Source organism: Panthera pardus, unplaced genomic scaffold (assembly GCF_024362965.1).
Source record: "Panthera pardus isolate Hobbes unplaced genomic scaffold, ASM2436296v1 HiC_scaffold_3, whole genome shotgun sequence".
NCBI lineage: Eukaryota > Metazoa > Chordata > Mammalia > Carnivora > Felidae > Panthera > Panthera pardus.
In genome coordinates, this window is record NW_026526876.1 from 57,059,443 (window position 1) to 57,080,784 (window position 21,342).

The 21,342-nt window shown below is 37.5% G+C and overlaps 1 protein-coding gene and 1 pseudogene across 15 annotated transcripts in view; one reads left to right on the forward strand and one right to left on the reverse strand.

The window, feature by feature from the left end:
• Positions 1-21,342, reverse strand: part of EFCAB5 (EF-hand calcium binding domain 5) — a 190,315-nt gene that overhangs the window by 134,344 nt on the left and 34,629 nt on the right. For 14 of the 15 annotated variants that reach the window (XM_019429688.2, XM_019429682.2, XM_053893211.1 and 11 more), the window contains one exon: positions 1,281-1,857. The exons of the other annotated variant lie outside the window; for it this stretch is intronic. In XM_019429688.2, coding sequence (XP_019285233.2) covers positions 1,281-1,857 — 577 coding nt within the window. The remainder of the gene's footprint in view (positions 1-1,280; positions 1,858-21,342) is intronic. 15 annotated transcript variants of the gene reach the window in all.
• Positions 4,502-4,861, forward strand: LOC109255081 (40S ribosomal protein S20-like; annotated as a pseudogene).

The window sequence follows — 21,342 nt, forward strand, 5'->3', positions numbered from 1 at the left end:
AGGAAAAGATCAAAATTCAAAATTCAAAGTACAGTTTCTACTGAACACATACCACTTACGCACCATTGTAAAGTCAAAAAATCCTAAGTGTAAATTGGGGGCTGTCTGTATACTTAAAAGTCTCAATGATTCAAGCAGTGTGGTGTGGTGCATGAACAGGGAGATAGTCAGAGGGATAGGATAGAAAAACCCAGAAATACACTCCAAAATATACAGGAATTTAGTAATAAAATTTCATCTCAAAACAGTGGGGCAAAATACACTATTCGACAGTTGTTGGGATCACTATGTAACCATTTGGAAAAGGAAAAAGTTGGATTCATATCTACATCTTATATTAGGATAAATTCCATATGGATCAATACTTAAAATGGAAATTAAAATATTAAAACTCCAGAAGAAAACATGGGAGGATTCTTTTAATATCTTGAAATGTAACAATGACTCTAAGTCATAAAATGAAAGTAAATAAATTCAACCACATAGAAATAATATCTTCCGCATGACAAAAGATAAATAAAAACAGAAGAAAATATTTGTAACTCAGATGCTCTTATATAAAGGAAGAAAATTTAGAATCCAAATTTGCATTTGCTTCTGTATGTATAAAGAAACTGGAAAAAAACCCACTGAAAATGAAGAACACTAGTTATTTATGGCAGAGGTGGAGTATTGGGTACAAGGAGGATAAGAATGGATGAGAAACTTTTCACTGTATAACTATTAATACATTTTGAATTTAAACCAGGTGAATATGCTGCCTATCTGAAAAGTTAAATTTTTAAGAAGTCCCTGCTCTCATGTAACTTACTTTCCAGTGCAGGGAGACAGATGGTAAACAAATAAATATATACTTTGGATCATAGTAAGATAACTAAATCCACAAATTCAAGGAATTTATTTAATATGCTTCATTAATCTTCATAGTGCCTCATAAATAGTGAAGCACATACTAGCAGCTCAATAAATACTTTTTGAATATTTAAGTCCTATTTGTATGATTATGTTATTATTCTACTTCCTTTCAACGAAAGGACCTAGATCATCAACTGAAAATATAACAAATTATGGGGAGCCTGGGTGGCTCAGTCAGTTAAGCAACTGACTTCAGCTCAGGTTATGATCTCATGGTTTGTAAGTTCAAACCCCACATTGGGCTTTCTGCTGTCAGCGCCTTTCTCTGCGCTTTCTCTGTCCCCTTCTCTCTCTCTCTGCCCCTCCCTTCTCATGCTTGCTCTATCTCTCTCTCAAAAAAAAAAATTACATATATCAAACTGTACCTGTTGCCAATAGTATTGGGAACATGTATCTTCAGTTCTTCCGTGACATCCCTCATCACCCTCTGATAACCAGACATTCCTGAGTCTTTGATATAATAAGGATTGTTTCTCATTAAATATTCCCCCAAATGATTAATTGGATCAAACTTGGTTGTAATATCAGCTTCTGCCCAAAGTTTCTTCTTTTCCACTTGCATTAACATTTTTTCCACTCCAGGAACTAAGGTGGGTAGAAGTTTGTCAAGCAAATATGCACGAGTTTTAAGTGTCATGTTTTCAGTATTAAACCACTCTTTGGCCAAATTATTCCTAGGGAATTTTTTTTCAGCCTTTTTTTCTAGTTCTTTCTTCAGATTATCCTTATTTATTATTTTCTGCTGCATTGCCTGGGCTCTTGCCTCCACTCTTTGGTAAAAATTTTTCTTCCATGGCTGTTCTAGCTTTGAATTCAGTACATCTGGATCTAAGTTGAAAATCACTTTGGCAGGTTTTCTAACCACAAAATTCTTTGAGACATTAGTGTCAGAGTCCTTTATTAAATCAGTTGAGGCTTTTGTTTGCTCTTCCAAGTGTATTTCTGAGGAGGAAAAAAAAAGTGAAATGTAAGAAATACTAGAAGTAGATTTTAATCTATGTTACTTTAGAATATTATTTTTAAAAAGTTTTTTTTACATCTATTTACATGGTGTATTCAAACACAACTGAACATAACAGAAAATCAGGTAACCGTGACTTTAAGCATAAGGACATTAATTGTTGACTTAATCAGATGTCATTCAGCAGCTCACTGTTTTTCATTAAGTACATAGTCTGCTTCAATTGTTCTTTATTAATTTTTTGTGCTTGTCCCTGAGGCTCACGAGATAGCTATTGTAGCTCCCAGCATCCTTTTAAAGGAAGAGATTTGAGAACAAAGGGGATTTTTCCTCTTATGGTTCTGTTTTATTATATAAGAATAGAATACCCCAGACTTGCTACTCTAAGATTTTCCTTTACATTTCATTGGCCTTATTCAGTTGCATGTCTACCCCTAGACCAGTAACTGGTAAAGGGAAAAAGAATTACTATGAATAATTTTGACTAATCATAAGTTATTCCTTCATGTTAGGGGTTAGAACAAGTTCTCTGGGGGCACCTGGGTGGTTCAGTTGGTTAAGCGCCTGACTCTTGGTTTCAGCTCAGGTCATGATCTTACTGTGTGCGTGAATTTGGGCTCTGCACTGTGCAGAGCCTGCTTGGGATTCTCTCTCTCTCTCTCTCTCTCTCTCTCTCTCTCTCTTTCTCTCTCTCTCTCTTCTCTCTCTTTCAAAATAAATTAATTAATTTAAAAAAAGAACAAGTTCTATGGTATCAAGTGATTTCCACCTGCTACAGAATTGAGGTTTAGTTGTCAGGCAAAAAGGTGAGTAAATTTCTGCTGAGTAGGCAGTGAAGAGAGTCTACTCTCTCTTGAAGAGAGTCTTGTTATTTCCAGCCTCTTCCAGATTTTCATTTTAAAAATGCAATATGGGTGCCTGGGTGGCTCAGTCAGTTAAGCGTCCGACTTTGGCCCAGGTCATGATCCCGCACTTCGAGGATTCAGGCCCAGCGTCAGGCTCTATGCTGACAACTTGGAGCCTGGAGCCTCCTTCAGATTCTGTGTTTCCCTCTCTCTCTGCCCCTCCCCTGCTTGCACTCTGTCTCTCTGTCTCCCAAAAATAAATAAATATTTAAAAAAAATTTTTAATGCAATATGGAGTGGGGCACCCGGGTGGCTTAGTTGGTTAAGTGTCCAACTTTGGCTCAGGTCATCATCGCACGGTTCGTGAGTTTGAGCCCTGCATCCGTCTCTGCACTGACAGCAGACAGCCTGCTTTGGATCTTCTGTCTCCCTCTCTCTCTGCTGCTCCCTCTCTCTCTGCTGCTGCTGCTGCTGCTGCTGCTCTCTCGCTCTCTCTCTCAAAAATAAATAAACATTTTTAAAAAATCTTTAAATGCAATATGGAGATATTAGACCAAGAGAGTAGAGTAAGAACAGGCACTTACATCCCCTATCTACTAAAATACCTAGAAATGACTAAAAAGTGTGTGTGTGTGTGTGTGTGTGTGTGTGTGTGTGTGTGTAATATAAACATGAGAAAACTGTCAATCATGGCAATTATGAAGGGGGTCTTCAGTAGTCAGAACTTTTGAACTTTTCTGAAAAATGTAAGATAGGGAGAATCAGATTGATTGATAAAACTATAGGATTAAAAAAAAAACAAGAGAAAATCACTGTGAAATTGGGGGGCAACTTTGAGGCACCCCAAGTTTAAAGGATGTGGATATGGGTAGCAGGGGAATCACTGACCATTTGTGTACCTTCATCCCCATGTGAGCTAACCATCAGGCATCAGAGGTGTTCACCCCTGTACTGGGACAAGCGGGTTTGGGCTAGAGAGGCAGGATAATGCCTCTACATAGAGACAAAATGAATTGCTGACAGACTTCACTATTTAAAAATAAACAATAATAGTTTATTTTAAAAAAGAAACTAGGGGTGTCTGGGTGGCTCAGTCCATTAAGCATCTGACTTAGGCTCAGGTCATGATCTTTAAAAAAGAAACTAAATGAACCAAAAAAAAAGAGAAATCACTTGGGAATGAAAAAGAATTACTGTTGCCAACAAAACCATCAATACATTGACTTGAAGATCAGAAAATACTGAACAACTAACCAGCAAACTGGAATGCTAAGCCAAAGCAGATAAAAAAGGCAAAGAGAAAGGAGGATAGATCCAGAACTTTTAATATTCATCTTATACAAGTGTTAAATGGAGTGAGTCAAGAGTATAGAGACAAGGGAATATTCAAAGAGATAATGCAAGAAAATCTTGTAACCCTGAAGAAAGAAATAAATCTTGCACTTTAAAAGGCTTACTAAATGGAATTTCTGTTTGGAATGATGAAAAATTGCTGGAACTAGATAGTGGTGATGATTGTACAACATGTGAATTTACTTAATGACACTGAACTGTACACCCCAACATAGTTTAAATGGTAAATTTTATATTATGTGCATTTTATCACAATTTTTTTAAAGCACCAAATAATCAATGCAAGATACATGATTAAAATACAAAAGTCTTTTGAGGAAGATGCAGTCGGCACTATAGTAAAGCTCTGGACATCTGGCTCCTGCTCCTGACTCACTGCTGTTGACTGTCTCAGAGGAACAAGTTGATCAGGAAATCCACTGCAGCCATGGCTTTTAAAGATGCTGGGAAGACACCCATGGAACCAGAGGTGGCAATTCACGAAATTAGAATACTCTAACCAACCACAATGTAAAATCTTTGGAGAAGGTATGTGCTGGCTTACTTGATCAGAAGAGCAAAAGTAAAGAATTGCAAAGTGAAAGGACCAGTTCAGATGCCTACCAAAACTTTGAGAATCACTGTAAGAAAAACTCTTTGTGACGAAGGTTCTAAGACTTGGGATCATTTTCAGATGAGGATCCATAAGCAACTCATTGATTTGCACAGGCCTTCTGATATCATTAAACAAATTAGTTCCATCAGTATTGAGCCAGTTGAGGTTGAAGTCACCTTTGCATATGCTTAAATCGACATTTTTAAGAAATTGTTTATCATTTGTTAGATAGATAGATAGATAGATAGATGATAGGGATAGAGATATCCTGGGTACTAGCAATAACTGATTAAAAATATAATTTTTCAAAATTTCTTCTTATAATAGCAACAAAACTTGAAAATATCTACAGATAAACCTAACAAAAAATGTGTTAAGACCAATATGAAGAAAACTATAAAAATTTTGGCACTGGAATAAGGATAGGCATAAGTAAATGTAATAGAATTAAAAGTCCAGGGGCGCCTGGGTGGCTCAGTCGGTTGAGTGTCCAACTTTGATTCAGGTCATGATCTCAGAGTTTGTGGGTTCGAGCCCCACATCGGCCTCTGTCCTGACAGCTCAGAGCCTGGAGTCTGCTTTGGATTCTGTGTCTCCCTGTCTCTCTGCCCCTCCCCCACTCATGCTCTGTCTCTCCCTCAAAAATAAAGATTAAAAAATTTTTTTTAAAAAAGAATTACAAGTCCAGAACTAAACCCATATGTCCATGACCAACTAATTTTCGACAGAGGTGCCAAGGTCATTCAAAACGGAAAATTTTTTCTCTTCAGCAAATGATGCCTATAACAACTGGCCATCCACATGGGGAAAAAATTAAGTTGGACCTCTACCTCATATCATATACAAAAATTAACTAGCTATCCCTAACAGACATATAGAGAACATTTTACCCAACAAAGCAGAATTCATATTCTCCTCAAATGCACATGGGATATCCTTCAGATAGACCATATGTTAGGCCATAAAGCAAATCTCAATAAACTTAAAAACACAGATATCACATAAAGCATCTTCTTTGACCAAAGCAGGATGAAGTTAGAAATCAATAGCAAAAGAAAACCTGGAAAAATCACAAATCTGTGGTAATTAAAACATACACTCTTAAACACAAATGAGCCAAAGAAGAAATCAGAAGGGAAATAGAGAATTCTTAGAGATGAATGAAAATGAAAACACAACATACCAAAACTTATAGGATGCAGTGAATGCAGTGCTCAAAGGGAAATTTATAGGTGTAAGTGACTACGTTAAAAAAAAAAAAAAAAACATCAAAATCAATAACCTAACTTTATATCTTATGGGACTAAAAAAAGAAGAGCAAAATAAACTCAGAACTGAAGCAGAAGGAAAGAAATAATAAAGATTAGAGTGGAGATAAACAAAATAGAGAATAGAGAAACAGTAGAGAAAATCAATAAAATCAAAAGTTAGTTCTTTGGAAAGATCAACATAATTGACAAACCTTTAGCTAGACTGGCAAAGAATAAAAGAGACACAAATAACTAAAACAAAAAATGAATTTGGTGCCTGGGTGGCTCAGTCAGGTGAGTGTCCAATTCTTGATTTGGGCTCAGGTCATGATCCCAGGATTGTAGGATCAAGCCCCGTGTCAGACTCTGTGCTGAGCTTGGAGCCTGCTTAAGATTCTCTCTCTCCGTCTCCCTCTGCCCCTCTGTCCCTCTCCCCAACTCATGGGTGCTCTCTCTTCAATAAAATAATTAATTAAGAAACGAAAATGGAAACATTATCACCAATCTCACAGAGATAAAAAGAATAACCTAGAATAAATGGACAAATTCCTTGAAACGCAAAAGTTATCTAGACTGACTCAAAAAGAAATAGAAAATCTCAACATACTTTAGCAAGTAAGGAGATTGAATTAGGAATCAAAACTCTGCCAACAAAGAAAAGGTCTGGACCACATTGCTTCCCCAGTGCAATCAAACATTTAAAGAATTAAAATCAATCCTTACCAAGATCTTCCCAAAGAATTGAAGGGGACAGAATAATTTCTAACTCATTCTATGAGGCCAGCATTATTCTGATACCAAAAGCAGATAAAGACATTACAAGAAAAGGAAATAGAATGAAGGGGGAAGAAAAAACACATAATCATCTCAATTGATGTAGAAAAGGTATTTGACAGAACCCAACACCATTTCATGATTTAAAAATAAGATAATAAAATAAAATAAACTTCTCAGAAAACTAGGAACAGATGGGAAATTCCTCAAAATAATAAATGATATTTATTTAAAAAACCCACAGTTAATATCATACTCAGTGGTGAAAGACTTAATTAAGATCAGGAAAAAGACAAGGATACCCACTTTCACGGCTGCTATTCAACATTGTCCTGGAAGTTCTAGCCAGAGATATTAGAGAGATATTAAAAGAAAAAGGAATTAAAAGGCATCCAAGTCAGAAAGAAAAAAAAACCCCTATATTTACAGATGAGATGACCCTATATATAGAATATCTTGAAAAAAAAGCTACTAGAGCTAATACATGAATTTGGCAAGTTTGCAAGATACAATACCAACACACAAAGTCAGTTGTGTTTCTGTGTTTCTGTGTTTAGGAAAGCAACTCCTTTTTCAGTAGCATCTAAAAGAATTATAGACTTAGGAATAAATCTAACCAAGAGATGGAAGACTTGAATGCTGAAAACTACAAACCATTGCTGAAAAAAATTACAGACATACAGAAATGAAAAGAATCCTGTGTTCATGGATAGGAAGACTTAACATGTAAAGATATAAATACTACTCAAAGGGATCTATAGATTCAATGCAATTTTATCAAAATTCCAATTGTCTCTTTCAAAGAAATGGATAAGTTGGTCCTTGTATTCATATGGAGTTGCAAATGACCCTGAATAGCCAAAAGAGTCTTTTTAAAAAGAATAAACTTGGAAGATTCACATTACTCAATTTTGAAACATACTACAAAGCTAAAGTAGTTAAAACAGTATGGTAGAGGGGCGCCTGGGTGTCTCAGTCGGTTAAGTGTCCAACTTCGGCTCAGGTCATGATCTCGCGGTTCGTGAGTTCAAGCCCCGTGTCAGGCTCTGTGCTGACAGCTCAGAGCCTGGAGCCTGTTTCAGATTCTGTGTCTCCCTCTCTCTCTCTGACCCTTCCCCGTTCATGCTCTGTCTCTCTCTGTCTCAAAAATAAATAAACGTTAAAAAAAATTTTTTTAATAAAAAATAAAAAATAAAACAGTATGGTAGAGGCATAAGGACAGACCTAGACCGGCTGAATTGAATAGGCAGCCCAGAAATAAATCTACATATATATATTTATATATGTAAGTAAATATGTGTATGTATATATATTCAATAGGTTCCAAGCCCATTCAATGAGGGAAGAACAGTTTTTCAACAAATGATGCTAGGATAACTGGATATCCCATGCAAAGGAGGTGGAAAGCTGGACCTTTACACCATATACAAAAACGAACACAAATTTATTTAAAGATTTAAATTTAGGAGCTGAAACTATAAAACTGTCAGATGAAAACTTGCGGAAAATCTTTATTACACTGGATTTGACAATGACTTCATGGATAGGACATCAAAAGCATACTAAACAAAAGAAAAAATAGGTAAGCTGAACTTCATCAAAATTAGTAACTTTTACCCATCAAAAGATACAATAAGAAAGTTCCTCTTTCTCTGCATCTTTGCCAAAATCTGTTGTTGCCTAAGTTGTTAATGTTAGCCATTCTGACAGGTGTGAGGTGGTTATCTCATTGTGGTTTTCATTTGTATTACCCTGATGGTGAGTGATGTTGAGCATGTTTTCATGAGTCTGTTAGCCATCTGGATGTCTTCTTTGGAAAAGTGTCTATTCATGTCTTCCGCCCATTTCTTCACTAGATTATTTGCTTTTTGGGTGTTGAGTTTGATAAGTTCTTTATAGATTTTGGATACTAACCCTTTATCTGATATGTCATTTGCAAATATCTTCTCCCATTCCATCGGTTGCCTTTTAGTTTTGCTAATTGTTTCCGTCTCTGTGCAGAAGTTTTTTATCTTGATGAGGTCCCAATAGTTCATCTTTGCTTTTGTTTCTCTTGCCTCTGGAGACATGTCAAGTAAGCAGTTGCTGTGGCCCAGGTCAAAGAAGCTTTTGCCTGTTTTCTCCTCTAGGATTTTGACGGTTTCCTGTCTTATGTTTGGGTCTTTCATCCATTTTGAATTTATTTTTGTGTATGGTGTATGAAAGTGGTACAGATTCATTCTTCTGCATATCGCTGTCCAACACCATTTGCTGAAGAGACTGTCTTTTTTCCATTGGATATTCTTTCCTCCTTTGTCAAAGATTAGTTGGCCATAACATTTGTGGGTCCATTTCTGGGTCTCTATTCTGTTCCACTGATCTGAGTGTCTGATTTTGTGCCAGTACCATACTATCTTGATGATTATAGCTCTGTAGTACAGCTTGAAGTCAAGAATTGTGATGCCTCCAGCTTTGGTTTTCTTTTTCAGGATTGCTTTGGCTATTCTGGGTCTTTTCTGGTTCCATACAAATTTTAAGATTGTTTATCTTAAACATTCTTCAGCTCTGTGAAGAATGCTGGTGTTATTTTGATAGAAATTGTATTGAATATGTATATTGCTTTGGGTAGCATTGACATTTTAACAATATTTATTCTTCCAATCTGTAAGCATGGAATATTTTTCCATTTTTTGTGTGTCTTCTTCAATTTCTTTCATGAACTCTCTATAGTTTTCAGTGTATAGATTTTTCACTTCTTTGGCTAAGTATCTTCCTATGTATTTTATGGTTTTTGGTGAAATTATAAATGGGATCATTTACAAATCATTCCTTGATTTCTCTTTCTGCTGCTTCATTATTGGTATATAGAAATGCAAATGATTTCTGTACATTGACTTTATATCCCGTAAGTTTGCTGAGTTCATCTATCAGTTCTAGCAGTTTTTTTGGCAGAGTCTTTTGGGTTTTCCACGTACAGTTCATGTCATCTGCATAAAGTGAAAGTTTGACTTCCTCCTTGCTGATGTGGATACCTTTTATTTCTTTGAATGGTCTGATTGCTGAGGCTAAGGACTTCCAACACTATGTTGTAGAGCAGTGGTGAAAGTGGACATCCTTGTGTTTCTGACCTTAGGGGGAAAGCTCTCAGGTTTTCTCCATTGAGGGTGATATTAGCAGTGGGTCTTTCATATATGGCCTTTATGATCTTGAGGTATGGTCCTTCCATTCCTACTTTCTTAAGGGTTTTTATCAAGAAATGATATTGTATTTTGTCAAATGCTTTTTCTGCAGCTATTGAGAGGATCATGTGAGTCTTATCCTTTTTTGTGTGTGTGGTGAATAATTCTTTTAATGTATTGTTGGATCCAGTTTGCTAGTATCTTGTTGAGAATTTTTGCATCCATGTTAATCAGGGAAATTGATCCATAGTTCTCCTTTTTAGTGGTCCATAGTTCTCCGTTTTAGTCTTTGTCTGGTTTTGGAATCAAGGTAATGCGGACCTCATAGAATGAGTTTTGAATGGGAATGCAAGCTGGTGCAGTCAGTCTGGAAAACAGTATGGAGGTTCCTTAAAAAACTAAAAATAGAACTACCCTACAACCCAGCAATTGCACTACTAGGTATTTACCCAAGGGATACAGGTGTGCTGTTTCAAAGGGACACATGAACCCCCATGTTTATAGCAGCAGTATCAACAATAGCCAAAGTATGGAAAGAGCCCAAATGTCCATCGATGGATGAATGGATAAAGAAGATGTGGTGTATGTATACAATGGAGTATTACTCAACAATCAAAAAGAATGAAATCTTGCCATTTGCAACTACGTGGATGGAACTGGAGGGTATTATGCTAAGTGAAATTAGTCAGAGAAAGACAAAAAGCATATGACTTTATTCATATGAGGACTTTAAGAAACAAAACAGATGAACATAAGGGAAGGTACACAAAAAATAATATAAAAACAGGGAGGGGGGACAAAACAGAAGAGACTCATAAATATGGAGAACAAACAGAGGGTTACTGGAGGGGGTGTGGGAGGGGGTATGGGCTAAATGGGTAAGGGGCATTAAGGAATCTACTCCTGAAATCATTGTTGCACTATATGCTAATTTGGATATAAATTAAAAAAAATAAAATTAAAATTAAAAAAAAAGAACGAGTCTCAAAGTTTTCCTTCCATTTCTACTTTTTGGAACAGTTTCAAAAGAATAGGTGTCAACTCTTCTTTAAATGTTTGGTAGAATTCCCCTAGAAAGCCATCTGGCCCTGGACTCTTATGTTTTGGGAGATTTTTGATTACTGATTCATTTTCTTTACTGGTTATGGGTCTGTTCATATGTTCCATATCTTCTTGTTACAGTTTTGGTAGTTGATATGTTGCTAGGAATATGTCCATTTCTTCCAGATTGCCCAATTTGTTGGCATATAATTGGGCATAATATTCTCTTATTATTGTTTGTATTTCTGTAGTGTTGGTTGTGATCTCTCCTTTTTCATTTGTGATTTTATTTATTTGTGTCCTCTTGTTTTTCTTTTTGATCAATATGGCTAGGAGTTTATCAATTTTGTTAATTCTTTCAAAGAACCAGCTCTTGGTTTCACTGATCTGTTCTACTGTTGTTGTTGTTGTTGTTTTGTTGTTTTGTTGTTTTAATTTCCAAATCATTGACTTCTGCTCTAATTTTTATTATTTCCCTCCTTCTGCTGGTTTTGGGCTTTATTTTCTGTTCTTTTTCCATCTCCTTAAGGTGTAACATTAGGTTGAGTTTCTGAGACCTTTCTTCCTTCTTTAGGAAGGCCTAGATTGCTATACACTTCCCTCTTATGACCACCTTTGCTGCATCCCAGAGGTTTTGGGCTGTCCTATTTTCATTTTCTCTTTAATATTTTGGTTAACCCATTCATTCTTCAGTAGGATGTTCTGAAATCTCCAAGTATTCATGGTCTTTCCAGTTTTTTTCTTGTGGTTGATTTTGAATTTCATAGGGTTGTGGTCTGAAAATATGCATGGTATGATCTCAATCTTTTTGTACTTGTTGAGGCTGATTTGTGACCCAGTATGTGATCTTTTCTGGAGAATGTTACCTGTGCACTCAGGAAGAATGTGTATTCTTCTGCTTTAGGATGAAATGTTCTGAATATATCTGTTAAGTCCATCCAGTACAGTGTGTCATTCAAAGCCATTGTTTCCTTGCTGCTTTTGTGCTTAGATGACCTGTCCATTGATGTAAGTGGGGTGTTGAAGTCCCCTATTATTATGGTATTATTATTGATGAGTTTCTTCATATTTGTGATTAATTGATTTATATATTTGGGGACCTCAAGTTGGGGGCATAAATATTTATAGTTGTTAGATCTTCTTGGTGGATAGACCCCTTAATTATGATATAATGTCTTTTCATCTATGGTTAGTCTTTATTTTAATATCTAGTGTGTCTGATATAAGAATGGCTACTTTGGCTTTCTTTTGATGTCCTTTAGCATGATAGATGGTTCTCCATCCCCTTGCTTTCAATCTGAAGCCATCGTTAGGTGTAAAATGAGTCTCTTGTAAGCAGCATATAGATGGATCTTGTTTCCTTATCCATTCTGATACCCTATGTCTTTTGATTGGAGGGTTTAGTCCATTTAGAGTGAGTAGTGAAAGATATGAATTTAGTGCCATTTTGTTGCCTGTAGAGTTAGTGTTTCTGTTGATGTTCTCTGGTCCTTTCTAGTCTTTGTTGCTTTTGGTCTGTTTTGTTTTGTTTTGTCTTTTCTCCACTCAAAGAGTCCCCCTTAAAATTTCTTGCAGGGCTGGTTTAGTGGTCACGAACTCCTTTAGTTTTTGTCTAGGAAACTCTTTATCTCTCCTATTTTGAATGACAGTCTTGCTGGATAAAGAATTCTTGGCTGCATATTTTTCTGATTCAGCATGTCGAATATATTCTGTCACTCTTCTGGCCTGCCAAGTTTCTGTGGATAGATCTGCTGTGAACCTGATCTGTCTTCCTTTATAGGTTAAGGACTTTTTTCCCCTTGCTGCTTTCATAATTCTTTCCTTGTCTGTGTATTTTGTGAATTTGACTGTGATGTGCCTTGTGATGGTTGATTTTTGTTGAATCTAATGGGAGTTCTCTATGCTTCTTGGATTTTGATGTCTGTGTCCTTCCCCCAGATTAGGAAAGTTTTCTGCTATAATTTGCTCACATAAACCTTCTGCCCCTTTTTCTCTCTTTTCATGTTCTGGGACTCCTATGATTCAGATGTTATTCCTTTTTAATAAGTACTGAGTTCTCTAAGTTTTGTATAGTGATCTTTTGCCTTTGTTTCCTTCTTTTTTCTGCTTCATTATTCTTCATAATTTTATCTTCTATATCGCTGATTTGCTGCTCTGTTTCATCCTTGCTATCATGGCATCCATTTGAGATTGCATCCCAATTATGGCATTTTTAATTTCATTCTGACTATGGTTTATTTCTTTTATCTCCACAGAAAGGGATTCTATTCTTTTTTCAACCCCAGCTAGTGGTTCTCAATTCTAGTTTTCAACCCCAGCTAGTGGTTCTCAATTCTAGTTCAGACATCTTGCTTATATTTGTGTTGATTAAGCCCCTGGCTGTCATTTCTTCTTGTTCTGTCTGTGGGGTGATTTCCTTCATTTTGTCATTTTGGAGGAAGAAAAAAATTAAAATTAAAAATTAAAATTAAAAAATAAAAAACAAAACAAAAAATCAAATAAAGGAAGCTAGATCCTAGGTGTATTTTGGTCTGCTTGTTGAAAGATGCTTGATAGAATAGAGAAAAAAAGGAAGGAAAAGAAAAAATAAGATAAAAGTAAGAAAAAATTTACAAATTAAAAAAATTATATAATGAAATAAAGAAAATGAAATGGAATTTAAAAAATTTTTAAATAAAAATAAAGTAAAAAATAAAAATAAAATTTTCCCTTCATGTATATAAGAGAAAGAAAGAAAAAAAGAAAATAATTTAAGCAAAAACAGAAGCAAAGAAAACGAACAAATAACTGAACCAGCAAACTAATGAAACCCAAGTAAAGTTACACCCAGTTTTGCCTAGAACTGAAACTATGAAGCCCTCTATATTCCATACACTAAGCAGGTGAAGTGACTTGTGTTGGTCTTGTGCGGAGTGTGCTTAGAGGGCGCAGTTGAGAGGGGCTTGGTGTAATGGCTCCATTCTCCCCTAGGTGGCGCTGCTTAGCTTACCGGGGTGGATCAGTGTGGTGTGCATGAGTGTGCCTGCAGTAGAGGTGGAAATGGCTTCACCCTGCCCTCTAGTTTTGGAGCAGGAACTTCTCGCTCTCACCAACCGGTGCACCCCTCCTTCTCTCAGGCCTCCATCCATTCCCCACCTCTACTTTGTCCATGTCCAAGCTGTCCACCTTCCAGGCGACACCTCCCTCCGGAGTTTTATTTCAGATGGGAAAGTGTTTCAAAACCCCACACTTCAGAGACCCCTGTGGCTTGGACATGAGCCAACTCTTTGGGGGAGTGTATCACCGAGTAATGGCTGGGTTTGCCCCCAGAAAACTTTCATGTAATCACACAGTAGCAGAGTTTCAGAGATTATGGCAGATAACAGCACACAGCCAGTACCAGGCTTCACCACACTCTGCCGTCTTTGTCCCAATACCAGCAAATGTGGCTGTTCTCCAGGGTCTGCTGGACCTTTGCCTGTGGGGAGGCCGTGTGGCCTCTACCAAATGTACTCCAAGCAAGGGGACCACTTCTCTCCATGTGGCATGTGGACTCCTCAGACCACACTGGCTGCTCCTGGGGATTTGCCCTAGTTCCTCACCAGAGCACCACCAGACACTGAGCTCCGAACCTTCAGACTCTGTGCTCCACTGTTTATAGAATCCAGGTGGTATTGAAACCCTCTCCTTTCTTCCCAGCATTGGTTTTGCAGACAGATTTCCTGTTCAGTCCCCTGTGAGTGTTTTCACTCTTTCTCTGTCTTTCACTCCAGCTACTTTCAGGGAAGTGCTTTTCTTGTGCTATCCCTATGGGTGCACTCTCCCCTTTCTCTTTCTCTGTCCTCTCTCCGCAAAAACAGCTCCTTACCTTCCTCGGCCTTTGTCTCCCCCAGTTTACCTCTCCTCACCGCATACCTGCTGAGTTCTGTGGCTCAAGTTATGTATATTGTTGTGTTAATCCTCAGATCAATTTCCTAGGTGTTCAAAATGGTTTGGTGCTGATCTAGCTGCACTTCAGGGATAAGACAAGCTCAGGGTCTCCATGCTGCTCTGTCATCTTAACTCCTCTCCTTTGCCCAATAACCACTTTTAAAGTGCCCTTTAACCACTTTTATCCATATTGCATAGCAGTAGTTGTTATTCGTTGATGCATGTATTTTACTGTATGAATATACCATAATTTTTAAATTCATTCTACTAATGATGGACATTTTAATAGTTTCCATATTCGACTAGAACAAAAAGTTGCCATAATCATTCTCTACATGTCATTTAGTAGACATATAGATTCACTTCTCTAGGAGTATAAATGCTGATCATGGGGTACATTCAGCTTTATAAATAGTGCCAAACAATTTTCTGAAATTGTACCAGTTTAGATTCCCAACAGCAATGTACGAAAATTCCTGTATTCCATATCTTTGCCAACATTTGGCATTGTCTGTTTTTTAAGTTATTCTGCTGAACACATAATTTTATCTTGTGATTTTAATCTGCATTTTCCTGGTAAATCATAAACTGGAACACATTTTCCTCTATCTATAGGCTATTTGAATGTTCTCTTAAATGAAGTATCTGTTTATATCTATTGTCCACTTTTCTGTTGGGTTGTCTGTCTTATTGATTTGTAGGAGTTTTCTATATAGTCAGATGAAAACCTTTGATGAACAAAGGTATTGTAAATAACTTTTCTCATACCTTGCTTGCCTTTTCACTCTCTTAATGGTGTTTTACGATGAACAGGAGTTCTTAATTTTAATGTCTACTTCTGAATTTTTTTTATCATATCATTGGTATTTTTTGCATTTTGCTTAAGAAATCTTTGCCTACTCCCAAGTCATGAGAATATTCTCCAATGTATTTTTCTAAAATGATTTATTGTTTTATCACTCACATTTAGATATAAAATACATGTAGAATTTATTTTTGTGTGTCAGGTAAGGTAGGACTCAAAATACATGTTTTCCCTTTGGCATCGTTATTGAGAACACCTGTTTTCAATACAGGACTTTCAATTGGACTATTCTGTTCTACTGGCTTGTCCATCCTTGTGCCATTATCATGCCATCCTAATTTTTGTAATTGTCTTACAAATCTTGATATTTGCTGTTATAAATCCTTCCACTTTGTTCTTCAAGATTTCCTTGGCTTTTCTGGATCTTCTGCATTTCCACATACATTTTAGAATCAACTTGTCAATTTATACACATACAGACATATACAGAGAGCCCTGCAGAAATTTTGATTAGAATCACATTGAATTTAGAGGTCAATTGAGGGATAACTACTATCTTAACAATATGTATTAAAGCTTGTAATTCATGAGTAAGGTGTGTATATTCATTTATTTGAACATCGTTAATTTCTTTTGGCAAAGCTTAATAGTTTCAGTATAGAGGTTTTGCTCATTTTTGGTTAGATTTATTTCTAGATAGTTAATGTTTCTGATGCTATTAAAACGGTATTTAAAAGTTTTTATTTTCTAATTATTTGTTGCTAATATATATAGAAATATACCTTTTTTTTTTTGAGAGAGAGCAAGCATGTGCATGTGTGCAGGTGGGGGAGGGGCAGAGAGAGAGGGAGAGAGACAATCTTAAGCAGGCTCTATGCCCTGCATGAAGCCCGACACGGGGCTTGATCTCATGACTGTGAAATCATGACCTGAGCCAAAATCCAGAGTTGGACACTTAACCACCTGGGCCACCCAGGAACCCCTTTGTTTTCTTTCTTAAAGCCTTTACTTTGAGACATGATGGAAAAATCTCACAGGTACACATAGAAAAGTAAGACATGATCACAGTGAAAAGTGAAGACAATCTAACCAGAAACCTTTAATGCTTGTCAGTGAATGTTGAATCTAAAGTTCTGAGTGTGACATGTTATGGGACTGAAAGGAATGGTAATTAGCTTTCCTCTCCTTCTTCTTTACCTTCTCCTTCAAAAAAAATCCACACCAACCAGGGCACCTGGATGGTTCAGATTATTAAACATCTGACTCTTGATCTCAGCTCAAGTCTTGATCTCAAGGTCGTGAATTCAAGCCCCATATTGGGCTCTGTGCTAGGCATGAAGCTTACTTAGAAAAAAAAAAGAAGAATCCACACCAACTTTCTCATAATCTTTCTCAAGAGCACACCCATGTCTTCATGGGCCTCAGAAAACTCTCCTTCCTCCAAACCCTCACCCACATATCAGTAAACAAGGCATTCTTGACATTAGGTCAAACTTGTGGTTCAGGTGAGCCCAGGTTTTAGCAATGGCTGTGGTGTTCAGCATGCATAAAGGTCACTGTACTTTGGCCAGGTCTCCACCAGGTACCATAGTGGGAGGCTGGTAATGAATACCAACTTTGAAGCCAGTGGAGCACCAATCCATAAGCTGGATGCTACACTTAGTCTTGATGGTGGCAATGGCAGCATTGACATCTTGGGCAATCATAGGCAGCAAGCCATATATTTGCCATGGGGAGGGTCACATTTCACCATCTGGTTGGCTGGCTCAGAGCATGCCTTGGTGATCTCTGCTACAGAAAGCTGTTCATGGTAGGATATCTCAGCAGAGATGACAGGGGCATATGTGGCCAGAGGGAAGTGGGTACAGAGATAAGGCACCAGGTTGGTCTGGAATTCTGTTAGATTAGCATTCAGGGCTCCATCAAATCTGAGGGAAGCAGTGATGGAAGACCAATCTGGCTAATAAGGTGGTTAAGGTTAGTGTAGGTTGGGTGACAGATGTCATAGATGTCCTTGATGTCTACCATGAATGCACAGTCAGAATGCTCCAGGGTGGTACGGGTAGTAAGGATACAGTTGTAGGGCTCAATTGCATCTGTGGAAACCTCGGGGGACTGGGTAAATGGAGAACTCCAGCTTAGAATTCTTGTCATAATCGACAGAGAGACATTCCATCAGTATGGAGGTGAACCCAGACAAGTACCACCTCCAAAGCTGTGGAAAACCAAGAAGCCTTGAAGACCTGTGCACTGGCCAGCCAGTTTCTGAATTTGGTTCAAGGCAAGGCCAATGATCTGTTTGCCAGTGGTGTAGTGACCTCAGGCAGTTATTGGCAGCATCTTCCTTGCCTGTGATGAGTTGTTCAGGGTGGAAGAGCTGGCAGTAGGTGCCAGTGTGAACTTCATCAATGACTGTGGGTTCCAGTCTACATACATCATCCTGGGCACATGCTTGCCAGCACCTGTCTCACTGAAGAAGGTGATGAAGGAGTCATCTTCTCCCCCAATGGTCTTGTCACTTGGCATCTGGCCATCGGGCTGAATGCCATGTTTCAGGCGATAGAGCTCCCAGCAGGCATTGCCAATCTGGACACCAGTCTGGTCAATGTGGATGGAGATGCACTCATGCATGGTGGCTATCAGTAAAAGGTGCTGGCAACAGGAGCAGACAATGGGTCCCAGTTACCATCCCCAATAAGCTAAGAATCAAGATAAGTAAAACACTCATAATTGTTTTTTGTGTGTGTTGTGTATTGACTTTGTATGTAGAAACCTTGCTAAATTTATATCGATTGCCTTATTCAATTATGTCATCTGCAAAAAAAGAGATATTTCCACTTTATTCTTTACAATCTTTATAACTTTATTTGCCTTATTGCACTAGTTAAACCATGGATTTTTTTAGGAAAATAATCTGTTTCTAACACACGTTAGAAATTAAAACATATTAATGCAAGGACTCTGTGTTGGTTACTACTGATCTCCTAGTGGTTAGAACAGTGTCAGAAACATACTAAGAACTCAAATACTTGATAAATGAATAAATGTGTTTAAAAATATTATGGGCATTGGAATCAGAGATACCAGTTTCAAATTCTACCTCTAACATTTCCTAGCCCTGTGATTTAGAACAAATTACTCAATTTAGACTCAGTTTCTACTTCTGTGAAATGGAAACAATAATTATACTTTGCAGGATAGTCACAATGAGAAAATTATGTACATATATGAAATTATATATACTAAAAAATCTATACTTATTATTATTATTGGATGAGCTCACACAGAGAGAATGTCTAGAGTGAGAAGAGGACCAAGAAAGGAATCTTATGCAACATTTTTAAGGTGGAAAAGGAACACTTATACAGGAGTCTGAAAGTCTGAGAGTGGGAGAAAAATAGGATAGGTTAAAATTGCAGGAGCCATAAGAAGAGTTTCAAGAAGGATGTATTACTAAATATTGTTTTGTTTTGTTTTGTTTTTAATTTAAGTAGGCTTCATGCCCAGCATGGAGACCAATGTGGGGCTTGAACTAATGACGCTGAGATCAAGACCTGAGCTGAGATCAACAGGACACGCGGTGAGCCCAGCGTCCTCCTATGCTGCCATCCTCCCTCTATCCTAGACCTCAGCTGAGATCAAGAGTTGGACTCTTGGCTTCCGACTTCGGCTCAGGTCACGATCTCACGGTCCGTGAGTTCGAGCCCCGCGTCGGGCTCTGGGCTGATGGCTCAGAGCCTGGAGCCTGCTTCCGATTCTGTGTCTCCCTCTCTCTCTGCCCCTCCCCAGTTCATGCTGTGTCTCTCTCTGTCTCAAAAATAAATAAAACGTTAAGAGTTGGACTCTTAACTGATTGAGCCACCCAGGTGCCCCCAAAAGGATGTATTATTAAAGACCCTTTCAATTTCAAGCAATAGAAATCCATCTTACATAAATTAAAAATGGAATGTATTAGCTTCTATAGCTGGAAAATCCAGGAATATGACTATTCTCAGGCATAGCTGAAATCCACTTCTAATTTCTAATTTGCTCTACTGAATTAATTTTTAGGCAGGTTGTCCTCACATGTTGTTAAAAATGATCAACAGCAGCTTTAGATTTGCATAATCTTTATAATCATTGACTTAAAAAATCTGCCATTAAAATTCCAGTATTAAAAATCTGGGAAAAGTTTTACTTGGTATAAATTATATGCCTATTTCTGAACCATCCACAGCATTGAAGGGGTAGTAAGTATTCTGATTGATCAGGTTTGGATTACCACCTATCCCTGGAAATAAAGGGGTGGAGTCAGCCCCATCTAAGCCAAAGGGATTAAGAAGGACAGGATGATAGTTTCCCAAAGAGACATTGGACAGACAAAAAAAATTATCACTGTAGAGGAAGTGGTAAACAGTGTCAAATACTGCAGAAAAATCAAATGATATAAGAAGTAGAAAATATACTGGGGTGCCTGGGTGGCTCAGTTGGTTGAGCGACCAACTCTTGATTTAGGCTCAGGTCATGCTCTCGCAGTTGGTGAGTTCGAGCCCTCCGTCGGGCTCTGCACTGACATTGCAGAGCCTGCTTGGGATTCTCTCCCTCCTCTCTTTCTGCTGCTTCACCCCTGCTCTCTCTTTCTCTCTCTCTCAAGACAGATAAACATTTAAAGAAAAGAAGTAGAAAGTATACATTGGATTTAGCATCCAGTTGTTCTTCACTGACCTTAGGGCAATTTCTGTGATAAGAATGGAACCAGGACTTCAGTGGGTTGAGGAGGGACTTGGGGGTGAAGTGTAGACTAAACAAGTGGACAATTATTTCAAGGAATCGGACTGTGAAGAGAAGGATTTTCTTTAAAGGTGGGATAGTCTTGACTATATAGAGAGAGTGAAAGAAAGGAGCCAATGTAGAAAGGAAAACAGAAGCTACAGACGGGAGATTAGATAATGGTCCTTAGGGTCTGAGGAGATATGAGAGATTGAGATCAAGAATATATAGTAAATTTGGATGAGGTGTTTCCTACACTATATTGAGGACATTCCCTCTAATAGCCTCTATTTTTTTGTGGAATAAAATAAATATTGCTAAAACCAACAAATGGTGGGATCATAGGTTTGTGCATGATAAAAGTTTGAAATAATTTTTGTGGAAGTGGAAAGGAGCAGAAAACAAACACCTAAATGGATTTCCAAGTAATACAGAATGTCCATCTGAGATGGAAGACTATATCTTTATTGGTGTCAGGACATAGAATTGTATGACTTTTTCCTAGCATTAACTGGCTAGCTGGGCTCTGGGTTCCCAGGACCTAGCTAGCTCAGGCTCTGAACAATAAGCTATCAGATGGTTTGTTTGGTTTTTGTTTTGTTTTGTTTTGTTTATGGATGCCGAGGTGACTGGAATGAAAAAGTTAATGGGAATCTTAAGTTTTTTTCTGACATGGTCATGGAGATGAAGTTATTTCAGGCCTTTTCAAACATTATCCACTAGTCAGTTTGCTTCTGTGTGCTGGAAAAGAATATTAGTGCCCAGCTGAACCACAATAGGATCAGGGCCATTTATTGTTAAAGTCTTTTGTTTTTGATGCAGGAGAAAAGAAGAAATAAATATGAAAATTATTTTTATACTCATTATTTTTAAGATAATCAGAAAGTAGTTACTGATTCATGCCTCAACCATTAATAACTCTCAATAAATATTAGTAGTGCAATAAAAGGCAAGAGACCAGAACCTCCATAACATAGAGCAGTGTTT